The 19,615-nt window shown below is 37.4% G+C and overlaps 1 protein-coding gene across 5 annotated transcripts; it reads left to right on the forward strand.

The window, feature by feature from the left end:
• The first annotated feature begins 110 nt into the window (after nucleotides 1–110).
• METTL4 (methyltransferase 4, N6-adenosine) lies at nucleotides 111–18,832 on the forward strand. 5 transcript variants are annotated; one of them, XM_053992812.1, is made up of 9 exons: nucleotides 111–193; nucleotides 930–1,444; nucleotides 2,164–2,226; nucleotides 5,383–5,749; nucleotides 7,891–7,960; nucleotides 9,772–9,946; nucleotides 10,160–10,266; nucleotides 10,863–10,951; nucleotides 17,055–18,832. In XM_053992812.1, the coding sequence occupies exons 2-9, from the start codon at nucleotides 1,016–1,018 to the stop codon at nucleotides 17,198–17,200; spliced, it is 1,446 nt and encodes a 481-aa protein (XP_053848787.1). In that variant the 5' UTR covers nucleotides 111–193; nucleotides 930–1,015; the 3' UTR covers nucleotides 17,201–18,832. The 5 variants fall into 5 exon arrangements, with proteins under 5 accessions (XP_053848787.1, XP_053848778.1, XP_053848792.1 ...); XM_053992803.1 differs by lacking the exon at nucleotides 111–193 and having other exon boundaries at nucleotides 914–1,444; XM_053992817.1 differs by lacking the exon at nucleotides 111–193 and having other exon boundaries at nucleotides 914–1,444; nucleotides 17,058–18,832.
• Nucleotides 18,833–19,615: the final 783 nt, after the last annotated feature.

Genomic DNA, 19,615 nt, shown 5'->3' on the forward strand with positions numbered 1-19,615 from the left:
CGCGGGGCCGCGGGCCGAGCTGCGCGGCGAGGCGGGGACGAGGGGCGGCGGGAGGGACGGTGGAAATAGAGGGGAGGAGGAGCGGTGGAAATAGAGGGGAGGAGGAGCGGTGGAAATAGAGAGGAGGAGGATCCCAACCCCGGAAGGGCTCGGGGAAGGGCCGTGGCAGTACGACGGCCTGGTGGCGCCCCCGGTGAGTGTGTGCCAGGCGCTGCCGGGCCACGGCGAGCCCCAGGCTTTTCTCCAGCTGCCGAGAGTTTTCCTAGGGAAAAGCCCGAGCTCTCGGTCCCTGTGTGCCCGCGGGGATGGGAGTCGGCGCCTGGCCTCAGCAGCGTGGCTGCCCTTGTGCTTATATTACTGCTCCCGGGTGCTGTCAGTGATCCATGTCTCTATATGCATATATATATATGTGTGTGTGTGTGTAGATATAGTGTATGCATATATATATATATATATGCATATGCATACGCGATATATGTGCGTATATATGCATATATGTGTGAATATATATAGCGTATGTGTATATATAGTGTGTGCATATATGTAGTATATATATAGTCTATATAGCATGTGTGTAACGTGTAGTAAAGGTATGTAGTGTAAATGCATGTATGTGTGGTGTGTACACAGTGTATAGATATACACACGTGTCATGTAGTGTTAGACGTAATTGGTGTGTCATAGGGCTGTTTTTCTGACTTGTTAAAAAGAGTAAGCGCGTACCATATAAAAATATAAAAAGTCATATAAAATTTAATTACTATTAAAAAAGTACTGGTACAGGGATGAACATAATGGGGAAACCAGCTGAAGTCAGAAGTTTCAACAGTGTGCCCTGTGTGTGCATGGAAATGTCTGTCAGAAGGTAGGTGCTAATTTATTAAACTGTGATAATTCTGTAAAGTGAATTCTTGTAAAAATTCCCACAGGAGGAGGTTGCTCCAGGAAGTACAATTGGTTGGTGAAGGCTGAGGTTTCAGGGAGCTGATTTTTCATCCTGAAAAGGGGACTTACCATGTCCGTGGTACATCGTCTGACAGCGGGATGGCTTGTGGATCATCTCTCTTTCATCAATCAGTGTGGCTATGAGATCTGTGACTCCTTTACACACCCTGCTAGTGTCACTCACAATACTTCTGTCACATCTACTGAAGACTGTCACAGTATTTCTACTTTTGCTGCCACCCCCTCATCACACCATGGCCCTTCTTACGGTCCTGGAGGTGCCGTAGAAACAGAAGGTAAAAGAGCAAAAATGAGATACGTGTTTCGGGAGGAGTTCTTTGATATTTCTAAGCCCCATATAGCTGCAGCTCCTGAGGAGCAGCTGTGTCAGGGATGTCCTGAGGTGAGTCTGACAGAAATAAAGGCCAACAGCAACAGAGAGGAATACCAAGAAGGAGCAAAGGGTGACACTGGAGATTCTCTTGCCACTGCTAGGAAGGTATGTTCTCTGTAACACAGTAAATTACAGTTATCCCTTGATAAATAATGTACTACTAATACTGCTTTGCACACCTGAGTCTTTTTAGGTAGTGTAGAAGAACGGAACATTTGAGGATATTCTTATGTCACTCATGTCAGTAATGTGCTTTTTGTGTCTCATAAGCAGTGGATTGCTCCTGAAATCTCCTGACACTGGTTGTGGTCAGGTACACAGTCTGAAGCCGTGGGAGCTGTTGAGATTGTGCAGGTTAGCAAGTTGGGAAGGACAGCATGAATTTACTTTCAGTGTTGTTCAGTACTGTTCCATATGAACAAAAGAAAATAAGAGTCACTGGTCTAAACAAATAAATGTAATCATGAAGACATAGTTAACTTTTTTCTTTTATTACTAAACTGCACTTGGCAGCTGAAACTTTTAGTATGGGCCCAGAGGAGGCATGAGCATAAACTGTGCTCTAGGTACCTTCAGATCCTAGTGCCGTGAATAATTTAAACCAGCTTTAACCTCTGTACCTTGTGAATGCCTGCAGCAGGTTAGGTATTTTCAGATCTTTTTGCTCATTTGACTTGTACTTGTGATAGAAAAACAGATGGAAAATTTCTTCTGCTTTTAAAGAGTTAATTTGTAATTCAGGTATGTTTGATTTTTTTTTCCCTTTTTATTTCATCATGGAATGATATGTATTTTGTTGTTGTTGGTTTTTGCTAATTCTGCAGAAACGTAAAAGGAAATGTTTATTCAACCAAGGTGAACTAGATGCTTTGGAATACCATTCAAAGGTAAGTTGGAAAAAAAGAATATTTTTGCAAGTATGTGCTATTTGACTTTGGGCATGTGGAGAGTGGAGGGCATGGTTGCAAACAAATTCTGGTTTTGTAGCTTGTTCCACTGGTGCAAAGAAAGAAAGGGAAAGGAAGGTCAGTCTCCAATCCTTATTTGAATTCAGGCTTACAACGTAGCTCTTCTATGTAGTTACATGTGAAATTGCATCTGAGACATTAGAAAGAGCTGGAAGCTGCATTCGCAAAGTAACTTGGACTGTTATAGACAATTGAACATTGTGTTGTGATGAGTTGAATATTAGGAATTGGCTGATTTGAAATTGTTAACCTGTTCTGAAGATCAGCTCCTCAGTGTCCACAGGACACTGTGCTGGAATTACTCAACACTTTTGTGATCAAATGTGCTTCAAAATATCTTATTCTGCAATTGAAAAAATATTAATCTTTCTCTAACATTTTATATTATCCTACTAATGAATGAATGAATTTGGATTCAAGTCTGTGTGCTTATGTCACTGGTGTACTGGTGAAGATACAACCAAGTTACACTGAATCATAGTAGTGAATTGTAGAAATGCAGTCTGTAGGTAATGTTTGATGTATTCTTACTGCTTTCCCGAATAGGGATGTGAACCTGAGCTAGGAGCTACACTTGCTTTCTTTCCTTTGACAAAGGTTTAGTCGTATTGGGCTTTTTGCTTAAATCTGTTCCACTTGAGCTACATTTAGATGACTACGCTTTTTTTCTTCTACATGGCAACAAATCTTGTAGTAAACATGTGCTGCTTGATGATACAGTGTAGAGGTCCTGTGATTATTTTTGTGAATAAGCTGTGCATGTGCAGAATCGCCTTAAAGCAGAAAACTTTGAAGTTCAGAATCAACATGAGTATGGAAATGTTAAGGTGAAAATAAAATCATTCAACAATAGAAATAAGGAAAGAAATGAAGTTTGATGCCTTGTAGGCTTGTGTAACTTTGGTGATATTTGGTGAATATATGGAAAAGACAGAGTTTGGAAAAATCTGTGATTCCAGTTAGCCTCTTATATTATTCACAGATTAGAAAGTAGTGGGTTTTTACTATATTTGTGTTATTAAAGGTTATAGCTTTGCAAGTTAACCCAGATTAGTTTTGCACTTATTTATATTTGTAGACTCATCAAAAATAAACCCAAACAACCACAGTTTTGTTTCTGCAAGTGAATCTATGAATTTCAGCTGTTGAATCCATTTATGAATTTCATTCAGTGTCAACATAGGGAACAGTACAAAATATGCTAAATTCCTTCAGCAGCCATTTGTTAAAACTCCTGCTTTGATTGCTTCATAATCAAGAGACTTTGTCCACTTTGTCCACCTGTGAGTTAACACATGCATGTAAGAAGGTATAATTTGTAAAGATATGTTTATTAATTCTGTTGAAGCAGTATGAACTTTTCTTATCACAAATCTAGGTACTAAAAAATTATGACTCTGTACTCTCTGGTATCTAGAGGTGGCACTATTAAATTATATAAAAAAAATCTTTTTCTTCCCCTGCCACTAATCTGGGAATTGTAAAACCCTCTTGTAATCTTGAAGATTTTGTAATCAGAAGCTTTTGAAACCATGGTATGTATTTGAAACCTTTAATAAAGCCACTGTAACTGACAATGGACAAATGGATAAACTCACTGACAATCAAAACTCATAAAGGCTCCATGATTTGGAAATAAAATGGGTCTTTAAATTTTGTGAAGGGGAGGTGCTGACTCTCCAGCAGGTGAATGACAGTGTATATACATCCAAGAATTGTGTCATCCTGGACTGACTGACTAACAGGCTATTTGAGATGTTTGCCACTTAGAACTAAGTTGCAAAAATCATATTCTGATACTTTAATTTGATTTACTGATTGTACTTCTGTATGACTGTAAAATGCATAAACTGTTGTTTTATGAAGTGAATTAAAATGTGGAAAATGACTGATTTTTAGGTCCCAGTATACATTTCAATTAAAAAGATTTTCATGGGCACAGTAACTTGAAATTAAATTAGAATTTTAAATTAAACTTCAGATAATTGGTTTGAAATTTGTGTTTGGTTGAAACAATGATATTCCACATCTGTTGTCTGAAATGTTTTATTCAGTAGTTTCTCACTCTTTCTTTCTCTAGCCTTCTAATTATTCTAACTTTACCAAAAAATGAAAATCATCAACAGAAGTTAGTGTGGTGTCCTGGTTTTGGCTGGGATAGAGTTAGTTTTCTGCTTGGTAGCTGGACAGCTAATGCAGAGTTGATGGAGTGGGAGTGCTGCAAATGAAAAGTAAACCTAAGACTTTTAAAAAGCCCCAGAGTCAACATATTGGATGCTAAAGGTTGATGTGTTGCCCAGATGTCTGCACCCAGCTGCAGCTGCTTTGTCCCTTCCAGCCTGGTCAGGATAGATCAGGAAACATCAAAGATTTTCATTTTGTGTTTAGCATGAGGATAATGTTGACAGCAAGAATTCAAACATCAGTGTGTTAAGCCATGCTTACCCTAAGTCAAGGAGTTTGTAGTTTCCTATGCTCTGCCAGTGAGCAGGTGCACAGAGGAAGTTGGGAGGGAACATGGCCAGGACAGGTGACCCAAAATGGCCAAAGGGATATTCCATGCATAGGATATCATGCTCACTATATAAACCATGGGAGTTGGCCAGGAGCCATGGATTTGCTACTAAGGGATGGGCTGGACATCAGTCAGTAGCTGGTGAGCAATCTTACTGTCCATCAGTTGTTTCTCTTGGGCCGTACTTCTCTCTCTCTCTCCCACTTTTCAATAATAAAAATAATGATAATAATTTTTTAGTTTCAGTTTTTAAACTGATCTTATAGTAGCCCATGAGGTTTGCTTTTTTCCTTGGATTTTTCTGCCCACCAGGGATTGGGAGGCATGTGGTGTGAGTGAATGGCTGTGTGGTACTTGTTTGCCAGCTGGGGTTAGACCAAGACACATACCTTATTGTAATCCCTTTGTAGCTTTTGGGCCAATGATCTCAGTAATTGGCAAGGATCCTTTTCCCTGCCTGCAAATTGAACATGTTTTGATTTTAGATGCATTCCCTGGTCAAACAGATACTTGAAAGATCTTTTCTTTTTTTTTTTTGGTTCTTTTTTGTCACCATACAGGTCAGGAAGCTCATTTGGGAAGGGACTTTGCATTTAGTCCAAGAGGGACTCAAAAGCGGTTTTCTTCACTGTACTACTGCAAAACTCAGTTGCAGGAAGAATAATGTTCCTCAACGCATTGTCTGTGGCTTGGCTGAATTATGTGAAATGGCAAAGCAGTTTCCAGCTGTTGATGAAAGTGACCATCAAGCTGTACGTGTGCTAGAGGAGGAAACCTCCAGTGCAGAGCAGGACCTGCTTTCGTGTGTTACGGAAAACAGCTCAAACTGTGCAAAGATAATTGTGTTAATGGGGCAGAAATACTTAGTACCACCAAAAAGCAGTTTCCTCTTATCTGATATTTCATGTTTACAGCCCCTGCTGAACTGTAAGTATCTTTAGGTGTTATAATTTATCCCTTTTCTCCTGCCCAAGAAGGGCAGTTAATGTCAAGATGACTCAATGAACAGATTTTAACATACAGCATCACACTGATAGCAAATGCTGCTGCAGGCTTTCAAGGTGATATTTCTAACTTTGTGCAGATAGGTAAGGACTTTCAAAGGAATCTTGAGTGGTTAGGAAATCATGTCATGAGGGATTATGTGTCTCCAGGAGACTCCTTTAAAAGTGTCAGCCAAAATACAGGAGTTTGTGAGCGTGTTCTGAGCCGCTGTCAGCCTAGAAGTCACATAAACACATCGAATTGGGACTAGCTGTGCTGCTGGGTCCCTGTCCCACAGGATGAGCCTTTAGCATAGGTAGGTCCATGCTGCTGCTGAAATGGTGCTCTTGCTCTCTTGATTTTTAGCTAGATTAAACCATGGGGGAGGGATAAGATAACGCACCATAAAGCAAATGTTCACTTAGAGACTCGTCCTCTTCAGGGGCAGGGTCTTTTTAGATTGGAATAAACTGGTCGTGGAACAAAGCCCAGTGTCCCCCAGGGAAGATAACAGTTTGAGAGGCTGTTGCACCCAGCTGGAGAGCAACACCACTTTAGCAAGACCACCAGTAGCAAGCATGACTTGACTTTTCAGCTGCTGTGTTTCACAGCTGAGAGTATTGGCTTATGGAAAAATCAGTGACAGGGAAATGGGGGGATTTTAGAGTAATCAAGTCCTCTGTAAAAGTAGATTCAAAAGCTATCCAAGCCACTATCCCCAGCCCTGAGCTGACAGCATGCATCAGTCTTCAGTGCCATTCCAATAGCTTTCAAATTGATCTTCATTATTATTACTATTATTTTTATTACTATCAGTCACAGCTAGGCTTTATCAGACAGTCTTACAGGAAAGATGTTGCCTGTGAGCAAGAGCTGGGCATTACTGCTCTACCCTCTAATCAGTAATTTTAGATTTTTTAATTGCATTTCAGAAGAGAGGAAGCATATGTAGTTTAGATGTTATATTTTTTTAATTTTGTTTTTTATTGAGAAGATATTCAGGAGATAGAATCTTACTATCTAAATAATAATTTTGCATTTGAAGTCCATAATCTAGCTAGCTAGCTGTTTTCATCTCTAGGAAAGAAAGAAGATTATTATCATTCTGCTACTACTCTGCACAGTTGACCATATAAGTTTCTCCAAGGAGTTACAGAGCAGACCAAGAAATCTGAGCAAATAGTTTTGAAATAAACAACATTCACAAAGTGAATGTTAACATAATGCCCTGACTGTAGACTTTTTTTCTGAGTAAGTTTGCTGTCCATTTTTATTATTATTTTTCATCTTCCCTTTCACCTGCCAAAAGAGAAGTAATTCTTGCTGGTCAGTCCACTGTAAGGATAACACCTCTAGTGTTAAATGAATAAGGTGTAGTAATCACATTTCATGAACATCAAATGCTAAGCTGTTGTTCTTACCATCAGACTCAATGAAAGAATATTCTCTGGAGAAATAAAACTGAGGAGTTCTGTTTTATCATGGATGTGTTCTGTATCTTCTATCCTCCAGCTAAAGTAAATTCAGCTGCTCCCATGAAAACTCCTTCTGTTCTTTTACTCTTGTTCATTGATTCCCATTTCATACACTATGTCTAGCTATCTGTCTCTCTTTACCTCCAGTAGTGGAAAACAGTTTTCTAGGGCTGGCTTGAAGCTCTGCATGTCCCTGTTGGCCTAATAAAAGATTAAGCAGGACAGGAATCTTGCATTCAGGACTGTAGCTTTTTACTCAGCTGGGTGCCATACTGCATAGCTTCTGTTGGGAAACTTGGAAAATTTTTTTATTTTTGAGACTTGCACTTTGGTATATTTTTTTTTTTTTTCCTGAAAGTCCTAAACATATTCAAAATTTATTGGTGGGATCTGACACAGACCACATAAAAGTCCTTTCCTTAGGTAAGCAGCCTAAAAATATTGAATTTTCTGATATGATTAACTAAATTAAAACAAGCATGTCAAAAGTCTTTTAACTTCTTATTTGGAAAGAACAGAAGAAATTTGCAGTTTTACTGTATATCTGTTTTAACTCAGATATTTTTAAAGCTAATTTCCTGGTTTTTTTTCTTTAATTTCACTTGTCAGACAAGAAAAAATACGATGTAATTGTGATTGATCCACCATGGGAGAACAAGTCTGTTAAGAGGAGTAACAGGTATGTTTTATAGCAAAATCAAACAAACTTTGTCATCATAGCTTATAAAGGGTAATTAACATTTTAATATACTGATGCAATCCAGGACCAGTATAACTGTGAGACTGTAGTTCAAACTTGTAAATATTTTGACACATGCTTACCTTCAAATCTATGAACTGTCTTAGGTATTTCACTGAAGTGTGTTGGATACTTGGCATACAAAATATTTGCAAGAGTAGATCTTAAATTATCTAGCTGGTGAGAGAATGTTAGCCCTTTACCAAGAAAGTATGGATTCAGCTGTTCTGTAGGGCCTGGATCATGCACATATTAGGTTGTAATTAATAGGGTTACTTCAGTGGACATAAAACTAGATAAATGTGTAAGTATTTCCAAGACTGGAATCTTGCTCAGAAGTTTGAGTGGGTTTTTATTTAATTTGAGGTGTAACTTAAGCTTCAGTCTAATGTTTAGAAGAACATAATAATGCAGCAGTAAAATCCTCTAGTGCAGTAGGAACTCTGAGTACTGTAGTTTATGAAGTCATTAACTTAAATTTTTATGGGCTTCATTCACTGCTGAGTAACATCATGTTTATGCCAGTGGAGTCCTCTTCATTAGCATAGAATTGTATCTTTTTGAAAGAAGGGTAGACAGCAAATATAGTTTTACAACTTTCTAGAATAAAGTTCGCTGTAGCTTTTGATGCTTGTCGTGAAGACATAATTTGAAGATGTAGAGACTGATGAGTAGGCTTTCCTTTGAAAGCCCTTCAGAAACCTCTATGAACTCTCATTCAGAAGTGTCTTTCTTGAGTATGTAAGATACTCAGAGAAGAATTGTACTTACTAGCATAAGTTAGTCGCCAAGATCCCTTCTCCCTTATGAAATAAAGGCAAAAAGTGGAGGAGCTATCACTGCTTATAATTATCTTGTTGACAGCTAATCATTGTGAAGCATTGCTCATCTGGGTGAATCTTTTCTCCTCTGGACAGTCTAGTCCAGGAGGTATTTGTATTTTATCCTTGTTCACTCTTTCTCACTGTAGCATTGTGTAGGGTCCTGGGTACCCACATGGTGGCTGCTGATTTTCATTAGACAGTGTGCCAATATTTTTGGTGCTGCCATGTGTAAGTTGCACGAGCTGCAGTTTATTAATAGTGTAGAATTGCATGAAAAAAAAAAAGGTAGAACAGGGTAGGAGGATGTGGAAAGCATCCTGGATTCACCGGTGGATCATTCAGTTAGCTCAGAAAAGTGCAGAATTGTTTTGAATAACCTAGAAAACTTCTACCACGGCTGATAATTTAAAAAAATGAACAACTTGTGAAAATAATTGGGGAAGTTATTATCTCTAATGACCTTTTCACTTGCCATTCAAATTAGTGTGACTCACTTGTCATTTTCATTCAGAAGAGAGTTTATTATGAGAAGTGAATAGTATTACATTGCCTAAGAAGCTTCTGTTCACTAAATAGCTTTGTTCTGGCACAAAGATGAGAATATTGAGTTACATCTGATAGTTCTTAAATGAAACATGTGTTTCTAAACTTCAGAGTCACAACTAATTTTGCTTTATTTCGAGGGATAGTGGAAATACATAGTTCAAAGTTCTGCTCAGTAAAACTTATGTACATACACTAATGGTTTTATATAAAATCTCTCAGAATTGTCCACTGGGTGTCAGTCTTGATCTATTTTTATGACTTAGATTGTCAGGAGATAATTCTTGAAGTGACTGGTCTGTGTAATTTTTTTATCCATTTGTTTTGCTTTGCAATTTTTATGGTTGGTATATGCTAATTTGCTTTCTCACTTTATTGGCATAGGTACAGCTACTTGTCTTCATGGCAAATCAAGCAGATTCCTGTACCAGCATTAGCTGCTCCAAATTGTCTTGTAGTCACATGGGTGACTAATAGACAGAAGCACTTACGTTTTGTTAAGGATGAACTTTATCCTCATTGGTCGGTGAAAACACTTGCTGAGTGGCACTGGGTAAAAGTAAGTTCTCAATATATTTTGTCGATTTCTTGGAGATTGAGAAGACTTGCACTATGACACTTTGTGTTCTTCTAATTTGTCTATTTACTCCATTTGCTTCTGTATTTGAAAGCTGTGATATCATCAGTATCCTCCTTTTCATAAAGGAAAGGTTTTGGAAAAATATGGGATATTAAAAATTTCTACTGTATATTTTTAACTCTATTGTGTCAGATTACTACAACTGGAGAATTTGTGTTGCCTTTGGATTCTTTGCACAAAAAACCGTATGAAGTTCTCATACTGGGGAGAGTTCAGGGAGATGTGAAGGAAGCCTTAAGGTATGTCCGGATATTTATGGTAAATGTCTTTTTTTGCAGCTACTAGGATTCCCTTTGTATGTATCACTTACTCATAATGCAATAAAATATCCCAAAACCTCTTGACTAATTTTGGACCTAAAGATAGCCTTATGCGCTTTGGAATAAGAGAGTGCCTTAGTGAGATTAAAGAATGGAACCCCCTGTCTGTTCCTTTCATCTGCTGTCTTGGGAAACTGTCTTGGACAAAAGCCTTGTGGACAGGGCTTCCTTTGCTGACAGGTTCTCTTGGACCACAAGTCCTTGGCACAGGCTGATGCCATTTTGGGGATGCTGCTGTTCTACACATGACGACCTACAGGACTGCATTGTTTGTTCTCAGTGGCTTTGCATGGCTATTGTAAACCAGGTTTTGTCCAAAGCCTCAATGATTTCATAAACTATCATTTTATATATTACATTTAAGCAACATTTAACTTCCCTTGGACTTCCCTGAAGTTTGTGAATGAACATTCTGTGTGTTATTTCGCATTTGAAATATCTCTGGAAGAGCTGTAGCATCACATTGGATTAACATTCATTCTTATGTTTCTTTTCTTTTCTGATTTATGCGACAGGAAATCTGAAGGCGTTATTCCAATTCCAGAGCATCAGTTAATTGTCAGCATACCCTGCAGTCTGCATTCACATAAACCTCCTCTTGCTGGTATGTTTTGTTTTTTTTGCCTAATGTTTGTGTAGCACAGTGGTCATGGATGCCTCATTATGGGATGTACCTAGTAATGCCTTAATTTCCCATCTATCAAGCAGTTTTACTCAACAGAACTTTTGGTTCCTCTAAAAGTGTTCTGAAGCACCTCAGTCTTGGTCTCAGAAAATTAATGTGAAAACCAGAACTTTCAAGTAGTACTGTGTAAACATTTTGGGTGGATGTAGAAAAAATGTTGCCTTTTTCAAAATTTATCTTTTAAATACTGCAAAAACAGTTTTACAGATACTTCATATATGAAGTTGTGACGAATGACCTAAAGTACCTTGTAAGGGAGAGAACTTTGGGAATACATAAAATAGGAAAGCAGAAACCTCCTTCTTTATGATGTCATCCTGAAATAAATGTTTACATATCTGCATGAATTAATTATATGCCTGCAGTACAATTATGCCTTTAAATCAAAAAACTTAAATATTTTAAGACTGCTAACAAGAGGCAGCAAATAAGGCATGCCCTGCTTGTTTCTGAGGAGTTGTATTTCATTTATTGAAATTGATGCAGTAATTCCAGCCAGCCAGTTAATGTGGATATAAATTCAACTTTTTTGAGCTAGGCCAAAGAATTGTTCTGGAGCACTTTTACTAATTTCATCAACAGAAATTGGTACTTCTTTCATCATTACAGCACCTTAGAACTTAACAAGGCTGTGGTAAGAAATATGTTTAATACCTCTCACAAAATCAATGTCATCCTCCACCAAGGGGGAAGCTCACGATGAGTCTGCAAATATTCCAGGTGTTTTGTATTCACATCAGAAAAGGCAGGTAGAAGAAATGTTTAATGCTCTTGGAGAGGGGAGGCGTGTCACACTTTGCTTCACTGATATGCTTTCCTATTTCTCTTCCCAAGGGGTAGAACTACTTTTGGCCTGAACAATTGTACCTCCAGGGATGCTCTAAAATCTGTGTTTGGGGTCTTGCATTTATTAAATTGCCATATATATATATATATATACACATACACACACACCCTGTTAAAAAACTAGTAGGCAGGACATACTTTGGTTAGCTAAAAATAGAAAAAAAAGAAAGGCAGTTCTATGAGGATCTTTTTGCCATCCTGAAGCCACATCTTTAAGAATTAGGGCTAGAGCAGGCGGTATATGTGTTGATTTAAGCTAATGAACAGTGCAATTGTTATTTATGAGGCTGTCATCTAGGATCTCTTTAGCAAGCCAATACTTAGCAGCAAACTTGGACACAAACAGGAAACTTGTGAGGCATCCAAGTATGCAAACCAGCAGTTTAGGAAATTTTAGTGCAACAATGGTCCTCGGAATAATTCTTTTGTAGGGCAGAATCTAGAAACCATATTGGAAAATACTTTATAAATTATAAACCTGAGTAGACTTTGAAAGAAACTGTCCTTTCTAATTTCTTGTGTATATTTCTTGAGTCTTCACTTGGGTGATGGGATTTGATAACATTGTGCAGCATTTGTTTTTCTCTTTGAAAAAATGAACTTGCTGTGGAGCAATATGAACGATTTAAAAGGTTTTTTTTGTGAAAATACACCTATATCCTACAGTTTTTTTGGTAGGTCTGTGTAGAATATGGTTATGTAATGAAAAGGTAGACTGTAAAGCAAAAGCTGATTGCTGATGCTTTGACTTCTGTGCTGTACAAGATGTTGCTTTCATGACCAGGCAATATTCTCAAGCAGCCAGTAGGGAGCAGCTGAGCTACATCCTAGAGGGGTTGAGAAGAAATTTGAACAGAAGCAGAGATTTGGCAAGGGGGGAGAAGGACACTTGATGAGTCACACACATTCTTTATGCTTTGTTTAAGTAGTAACAAAGCCAAAAATATTAGTATTTACTGATGCTGTCTGGCACTTTGTTTCTTATTACAACAATAAAGGTTGTATGTTGGTACATATGTAGCTACTTAATGACTGATTATAAGAGTTTATCTTTCTGGGGGAAGAGAAAGATGTAAATTAAAGTAAGCCATCAAAAAGAGATGTTTGTGTTTCTACAGTGCATTTAACCATGAAATTGCAACTGTAGGGGTTTTTGGTGATGCATGTGCTGTGTTCAGTGCTTAGAGCTCTAATATGTCATTGTGAATGTACTTAAGCTGCTTTATGCAAATGTGTTAAAATCAAATTTTATTACTCCGGGTTTTGATTCAAATAACAGCAGGTTTTCTTCCTAATTCAATTCAGTGGTGCTCTTAGCACAAAGGATACTCTGTTACAGATATGTATAAAGTTCTACATAACTTCACATCACCTTTTTTCCTTTTCCTGTATTATAGATTGTTCTTATTACAGCCATTGCTCTTCCAGTTTTTGAGTATATGCGTTTATTGTTAGAAAATAACACTGTTGTGTAGGAGTTTGCCTAAAAGCACTGGAATTAATTCTTGGCTATGTTCTAACCAATTTGCATATATTCAGCAGAACTTTGCAATGAGGAATCATGGGAGGTCCCTCCTCCTGTAGCAATGATGGCTTATTAGGCCATGTTACAAAGGCTTTTTTGGAACCAAAAAAAGTAAATGCCTTTTGTTTCTTTATGGGCCTTGTGCGCCCTTGCTGTGAGATTGGTGCATCAGCATCTAGGTTTAACTTGAAGTTCAGGAAAGATGCAGTGCTGTAAAGCCATCTTTGAGCTGGATTTCAGATTGTTTTCTGGTCCAGGGTTTAGACAAAGTGAGCAATAAGGACCTCTATGTTGCAAACTCTTTTGAAGGATTATTTTAAACTGAGATAACTTGTGCTTTGTGCTTTGCATGGCTCACTGATCCAGCAATGAAAAAACAGACAGTTATTTTCACTTTATATATCCAATTTGTCAATGCAGAACCTGCTTTTTAGGCAGTGGAAATCCAAAAATAAAGAGAAACTGTTGCTTGTTTCAAAGATAATTCTTTATCTCATTTAAACATTTTTAGGATCATGTATATTCAGTATGTGTCTGGGATTAGGAGTATGCAGGTGTGTCAAGTCTCCTGCCTGGCCACTGGATCATGCTTCAGAGTGAAATGGGTTTTCTGCTGCTGTTGTGTCTGCCAGCTGGCTTTGTGCTTGCTTCATGTGTCCTAGGGCATTAGGTGCTCAAGTATAAGTACCTGGCTTGCTGTCATAGTGTTTGTGACACCTGCAAGTGATAAAGAATAGGCTGTTTATCATCTATTTAACCTGTTTCCTGTCGGTGGTATCTGTAAGTGGATAGAAGTAATTGTGTTCTGGATTTTGTTTGTCAATCTATTCCTGTGGTACAAAAACTCAATACTTAATTTTTCTACTGATGGAGCTCCTCTAAGTTGTTTTCAGAGGAAAAATCCCCAAAGGTTTGCTTGAGGGCTGCAGATCAGATCTGTGTTTGTTGAGATAGCCTGCTGGTGATATAAAGGTCTAACAAAGAAGACGTAATTTGTAACTTGAACACTGATCTTTCCTATATGAAGGAAACCAATGTAATGAGATTTTAATCCAACAAAATTCAGCTCTTTTGATATGGTAATTTCATTGCGGTGCAAGTTACTGCCTGATGGGATTGTGTAAATGCCTACAACCTAGCAATGAAGAATCATACTATAATGTGGTCTCAAATTATATGTAATATGTCTCTTTTTTTTAAAAAAGCCCTCTAAGTTTAAAAAGATGCTGTCTCTGCCAGAAGGAGAGGAGAAGATTCCTGTGACTTCCTTTTTAAATTCTAGAACCAAACTGACAGAAAGACTGGCACCATGTTTCCTGCTTCTGCTGAACTGATTGGTTTCTTGGCTACCCCTTTTTTGCTTTCTGGTGAACCAATCCTTGATGTTGGTTGAATCTCTGAAGTGTGCTTTTCAAATTTATTCTTTTAGGCATGAAAGTTTTTGGTGCCTATCAAAACTGCTTTGGATTACTGAACTTAGTGCTGTGATGATATTTTTAATGTGTGAATTTTAAGGTCTACCACCTCTCTGGGCAAGTGTTTCAGCACCCTCATTGTAAACAATTGTTTCCTTACATCTAGTCTGAATTGATCCTATTTTAGTTTAAAACTTCTATCCCCTGTCCTATTGCTGCAGGCCCTGCTAAAAAAAGCGTGTTGCCTTCTTTCTTACAGGCCCCATTTAAGCATTGAAAAGCCACAATAAGGTCTCCCTGGAGCCTTCTCATCTTCAAGATGAGCAACTCCAACTCTCAGCTTGTCCTCCTAGTAGAGATGCTTCGGCCCTTTGATGAAATTGTCAGCAAATTTTGCACAAGAAATTCTTATCTTAATGGAGCTGTGAAAAGAACAATAAATTTTACCACTTTTTTATTATGATGTGTTTGCAAAATGGTATTAAGCAGCTACTCATAAGTGGTGTCTAATTAGATGAACACCCACGACACCAAACAGTGCGTGAGTTTTCTGTCAGAATGTACATTTTCCTTTAAACTTCCCAGACTCTTCTCTGCAAATGCTAGATTTGTTTAAACATTTTATCTTGCCTCTAAAAGAAGCAGGTTTTTGGAATAAGATTCCTTCTGGTAGCAGTATTTTTTAGATTAAAAGCTGCCTTGGTGATAACCCATCTGAGACATTCATGTAACATTTCTTAAAGATTCGGGGAAGGCGAATAGATTTTTATGCCATCCCAAAATACAATAAAGCTTGGAAACACCCATTAAAAATATTTACAGAACAGTTTTTAATATATTGGAGCTTTGGAAGAGGTGATCATGTAGGTAGGAAATGAATCTTGGTTGGCTAGCACTAGAAAGTGAAGTGGGTGCTCATCTTTCTGCAACAGGAGCAATCCATGACCTGATCAGCTGGAGTCTCACATAGGGCATCTGTGACTGGCAAACTTGATGGAAAAAGTCAGTACCAAAAAAAAGAGAAAGAACATTTCCTCTCATACTTTGGTGTATGTCGACAGGATGTGTTTTTGCTTTCTGCAGTGATCATATCTGAGGAGACTGAGTGAAGCAGCAAAATGTTGGCCTTATGAGGTGTATTTTTAAGTGACAGAGATTCAGAAATCACTGGCAGATCTGATCTAAAAATGACCAAAGTATCCTTTGGAAAGGGATATGTTTCCATAATTTTTCTTCTTTTATCTTCAGCAGGAAAACAAAAAACTTACCATGCAATTTCTAGTATAGATAAGTTTTTCAGTCTTTCTGCCTTCTCTCTGTTAGGTGCTCCTTAAACCTTTGCTTTTCTCATGTTTTTGTACACAATGTTTTTGTAGCCATTTCATGAAACCTAGTTAAGGAGTTGCTTGAACCAGCCACAGACTAAATGGCTCTATATGACAAGTAACACATTTAACAATAAACTCTTTCCAATAATACTTTTCAAGCAAAATGCAAGATCTTTTTCTATCACTCCAAGAATATCAGTCATGATCAGTGACACAGCTAATGCTAATGACAGATGTCTTTATATTTGGATTTAGGCAGAAAAATGCCTAAGTGTAAAAGAGATTTATGTTACTGAATAACAGCAACAGTTATAGAAATATCTCTTCAGCTGCCAGGTTGATATTGGGGGAAAAATAGTTCCTGCATTTTTATAGCCCTTTTAGTGCTATACTTATTTAACTGGTGTTACTTTTAACAGTTGTCATTACAAAAATACTTTTATCCCCTTTAAAGTACAGAGGAAAAGAGAGTGTGCTTTTAATTAAGAAAAGGATTTATTTATTTATTTATATAAGTATTGTCCTCATGTTATTAGAGCTAATTGAGGCTTTAGTAGGTGTTTGGTTGATATAAGTAAAAAAAATTCAGAACTCATTTATGTAGAGGCTGAAAGAAATCTTTCTTCCCATTCTCTAAATGAAAACCAATAAATCAAGGCTATTGAAGGCCTTGACAGTATTTTTTCAGAATCTCAAGGGCATTTATTTAAAATTACTTTCTCACTATAAATAGTCCAGCTGTTTGATGAAACCTCTGAAATTAATTTGCTGTCTCTCCCTTTTTTAATGAAACATTCATTTTTTCATCTACTAGTATCACAGGGGAGATTTTACTTTTTTACTATTGTTATTTGTACCATTGTCATTGTTGTTGTCTTCGTTTTTTTTTTTTTTTTTCTCTTGCACAGCAGTTCTGGCAGAATTCATCAAGCCAGATGTGGAATGCTTGGAGTTGTTTGCTCGCAACCTACAGCCTGGCTGGACCAGCTGGGGAAATGAGGTCTTGAAGTTTCAGCACATTGATTATTTCACTCTTCTGCAGAATGAAAACTGAGCTGGGTCTTAGACATCTACACCTTCTGAAATTCCACATCTTCCCAAGGGGCTCTTGAACTAAGCTTTATTACTGATGGTGCACCTAAAGGTAACAGAAATAAAACCAATTGCATTTTAGTTAGAATTCTTTAAGTGACAGGATATCTGTTTAATGCTATCTCGCCTCTGTGCAAGGTGGTCCCTTATTTTGATAATCTGAACATATTTAAGATACTGATGTTGTTACCAAAAATCAGTGAAGATAAAACTCCTTAACAGCAGGGTAGCATTAAGAAGCAGGCATTCTCTATTTGGCCTGATGCATGAGGGAGTATCTTCTCTGAAATATTGTGTATGCTGATTACAGAGAAAGCTCCTATTTAAATACTGTATTTTACATACATATTCATTGACCTTTCTGAATAATGTACAGATGATGATAATTTGCCCAAAAGCATTAACATATGTTCTCTCCCCTTTGCACACGTGTTCTTCTGTACCAGGGGTTTCTTTGGTGATTCCTGGTGGTCAGCCACCCCAAAATCATATTTGACCATCCAATGAACTGGTAAAAAGTTGGCATAACTGGGCTGGTTACTCTGCAGTTTTCCTTCTTGGTCAATGTTTAACATGACCCTAGAGAATAAGCATTTTGTCATTCTATAGGCTTGTGGTTTTTGAAGAATAATCATATTAATCCACCAGGTTGGTGGTGGGTTAAAACAATTTTTCATCTGCCAACAATGTTAGAGTGTAAGTTCATCCCTGTTCTTTTTAAACCTCAAGAAAAGAAAGACATTTTAAAGTATTCTCATTGCAGCTATCAAATCTGAGCACATTGCTACTGCTGTACTGTAGCTGTTGTGCTATTTTTAAAGAATTATAATATATTGTTTTTCAAGAGACAATGGAAGTAAACAATTCTGAATGATGCATGTTTTCTTAAAGTTTTTTTTTTTGCAAAACAATTGGTTTTGAACTAAAATAGTTATGAAGGCAGTGTATTTTCCTACATATTTGTATGTGTGTGTCTGCCTCAGGGAAAGTAAAAGGAGAAGTGCTTATATTTATTGGCTCATGAATTCTTGACTGACCATATTCTATGTAAAATTATACTTATAAAACAATTGGCAATTCTGTCTTTGTGTATATGGTGTTAATTTTTTGACTACATTGTAAATGATCAGTCTCAACATCTTAAAAATTCTGAAATTGTAACAGATCATATGTATTTTTTTAAAAATTCTTTCCTAATGTCCTGGAACATTATAAAGCCATTCCAGTGAGCTGTATTTTTCAGCTAACAAAAAAATGATCCCTTAAAAAAAATAAAGAATGGTACACTTTGTGTATCCTTTGCTGTGCTTAATTTTACTTTGAAAAATACAAAGAAAATGTAATGAGGTCTCTGCCACTTACTCATTTATAGTACAGGCAGAGGTGCTGGACAAACTGATTTTCCTGATGGCAGGTTCCTGAATTCTGACTGTTCGTAATGGAGATAAAATACATTGCCTAATTTCTTTACCTTCATTTCCATTTTGGTAGCCTGGTGAGCTGTGAAGATTTTTTCAAGTTAAACTTCAAATGTTAGCAGAGTATTTTTTTATAATTTTGTAATAAAAATGAAAATAAAAGCTTGTGTCTTATTTGCAGACCCAGTTTCTATATTACTGTTCAATTCCATGTTTTGCCTATTGGAGCAGTGGAGTTAATAAAACAAGGAAAATGCTTTTTTCTCCCTCCCCCAACAGTTAAACATATACTCAAAATAAGTAAATAATGTAGCAGTGGAAGTAGTTACCCAGGAAAATATTTCTTGCTGCATGATTTTGTTTAGTCTGCGTTTTAAACTGTCAGTATGTAAGCAATCTTACCTACAGCTACAAGGGATAGAAGGTTCTTTATTTGATTTCAGTTTTATAAGACATTCCCTACCTGGAGCGTCTGCTTTCCCAGTCAGAATTCCCCTGCCCTCCCAAGTTCTAAATGATGTATGGGACTCAAGTCTGGAATAAATGGTAGCTGCTGCAGTTATCTTGTTTTTCCTTTGTACTCTACAAAACAGCACAAGAAATGACGGTGTTGTCTGTTCCACATTCACTGCTATGAACAACTCCAGATTATCTTTTTAATTCCAACTAAAAGAAAGATGAACAATCTTAGAGAGAAGGAAACCACTTTTCTCCTTCGACTAAGCAACAGAACCCTTCTAAGGGAATAACCTTCTTTAGGCTGGTTAAGAATTGATGACCTTATTAATTTGTCTTTTCTGTGGTGTCCCTTTGCGAATAGTGGCTTTCTAGAATCCTAGAATAATTAAGATTGGAAAAGACCTTTAAGATCAAGTCCAGCTGTTAACCTACCATCAGTGCTACTTCCAGCACCTGGGAATCCAGCCTCCTAAGTATGTCTTGTATGTAGAGGACTTGTG

Source organism: Vidua macroura, chromosome 1 (genome assembly GCF_024509145.1).
Source record: "Vidua macroura isolate BioBank_ID:100142 chromosome 1, ASM2450914v1, whole genome shotgun sequence".
Taxonomy (NCBI): domain Eukaryota; kingdom Metazoa; phylum Chordata; class Aves; order Passeriformes; family Viduidae; genus Vidua; species Vidua macroura.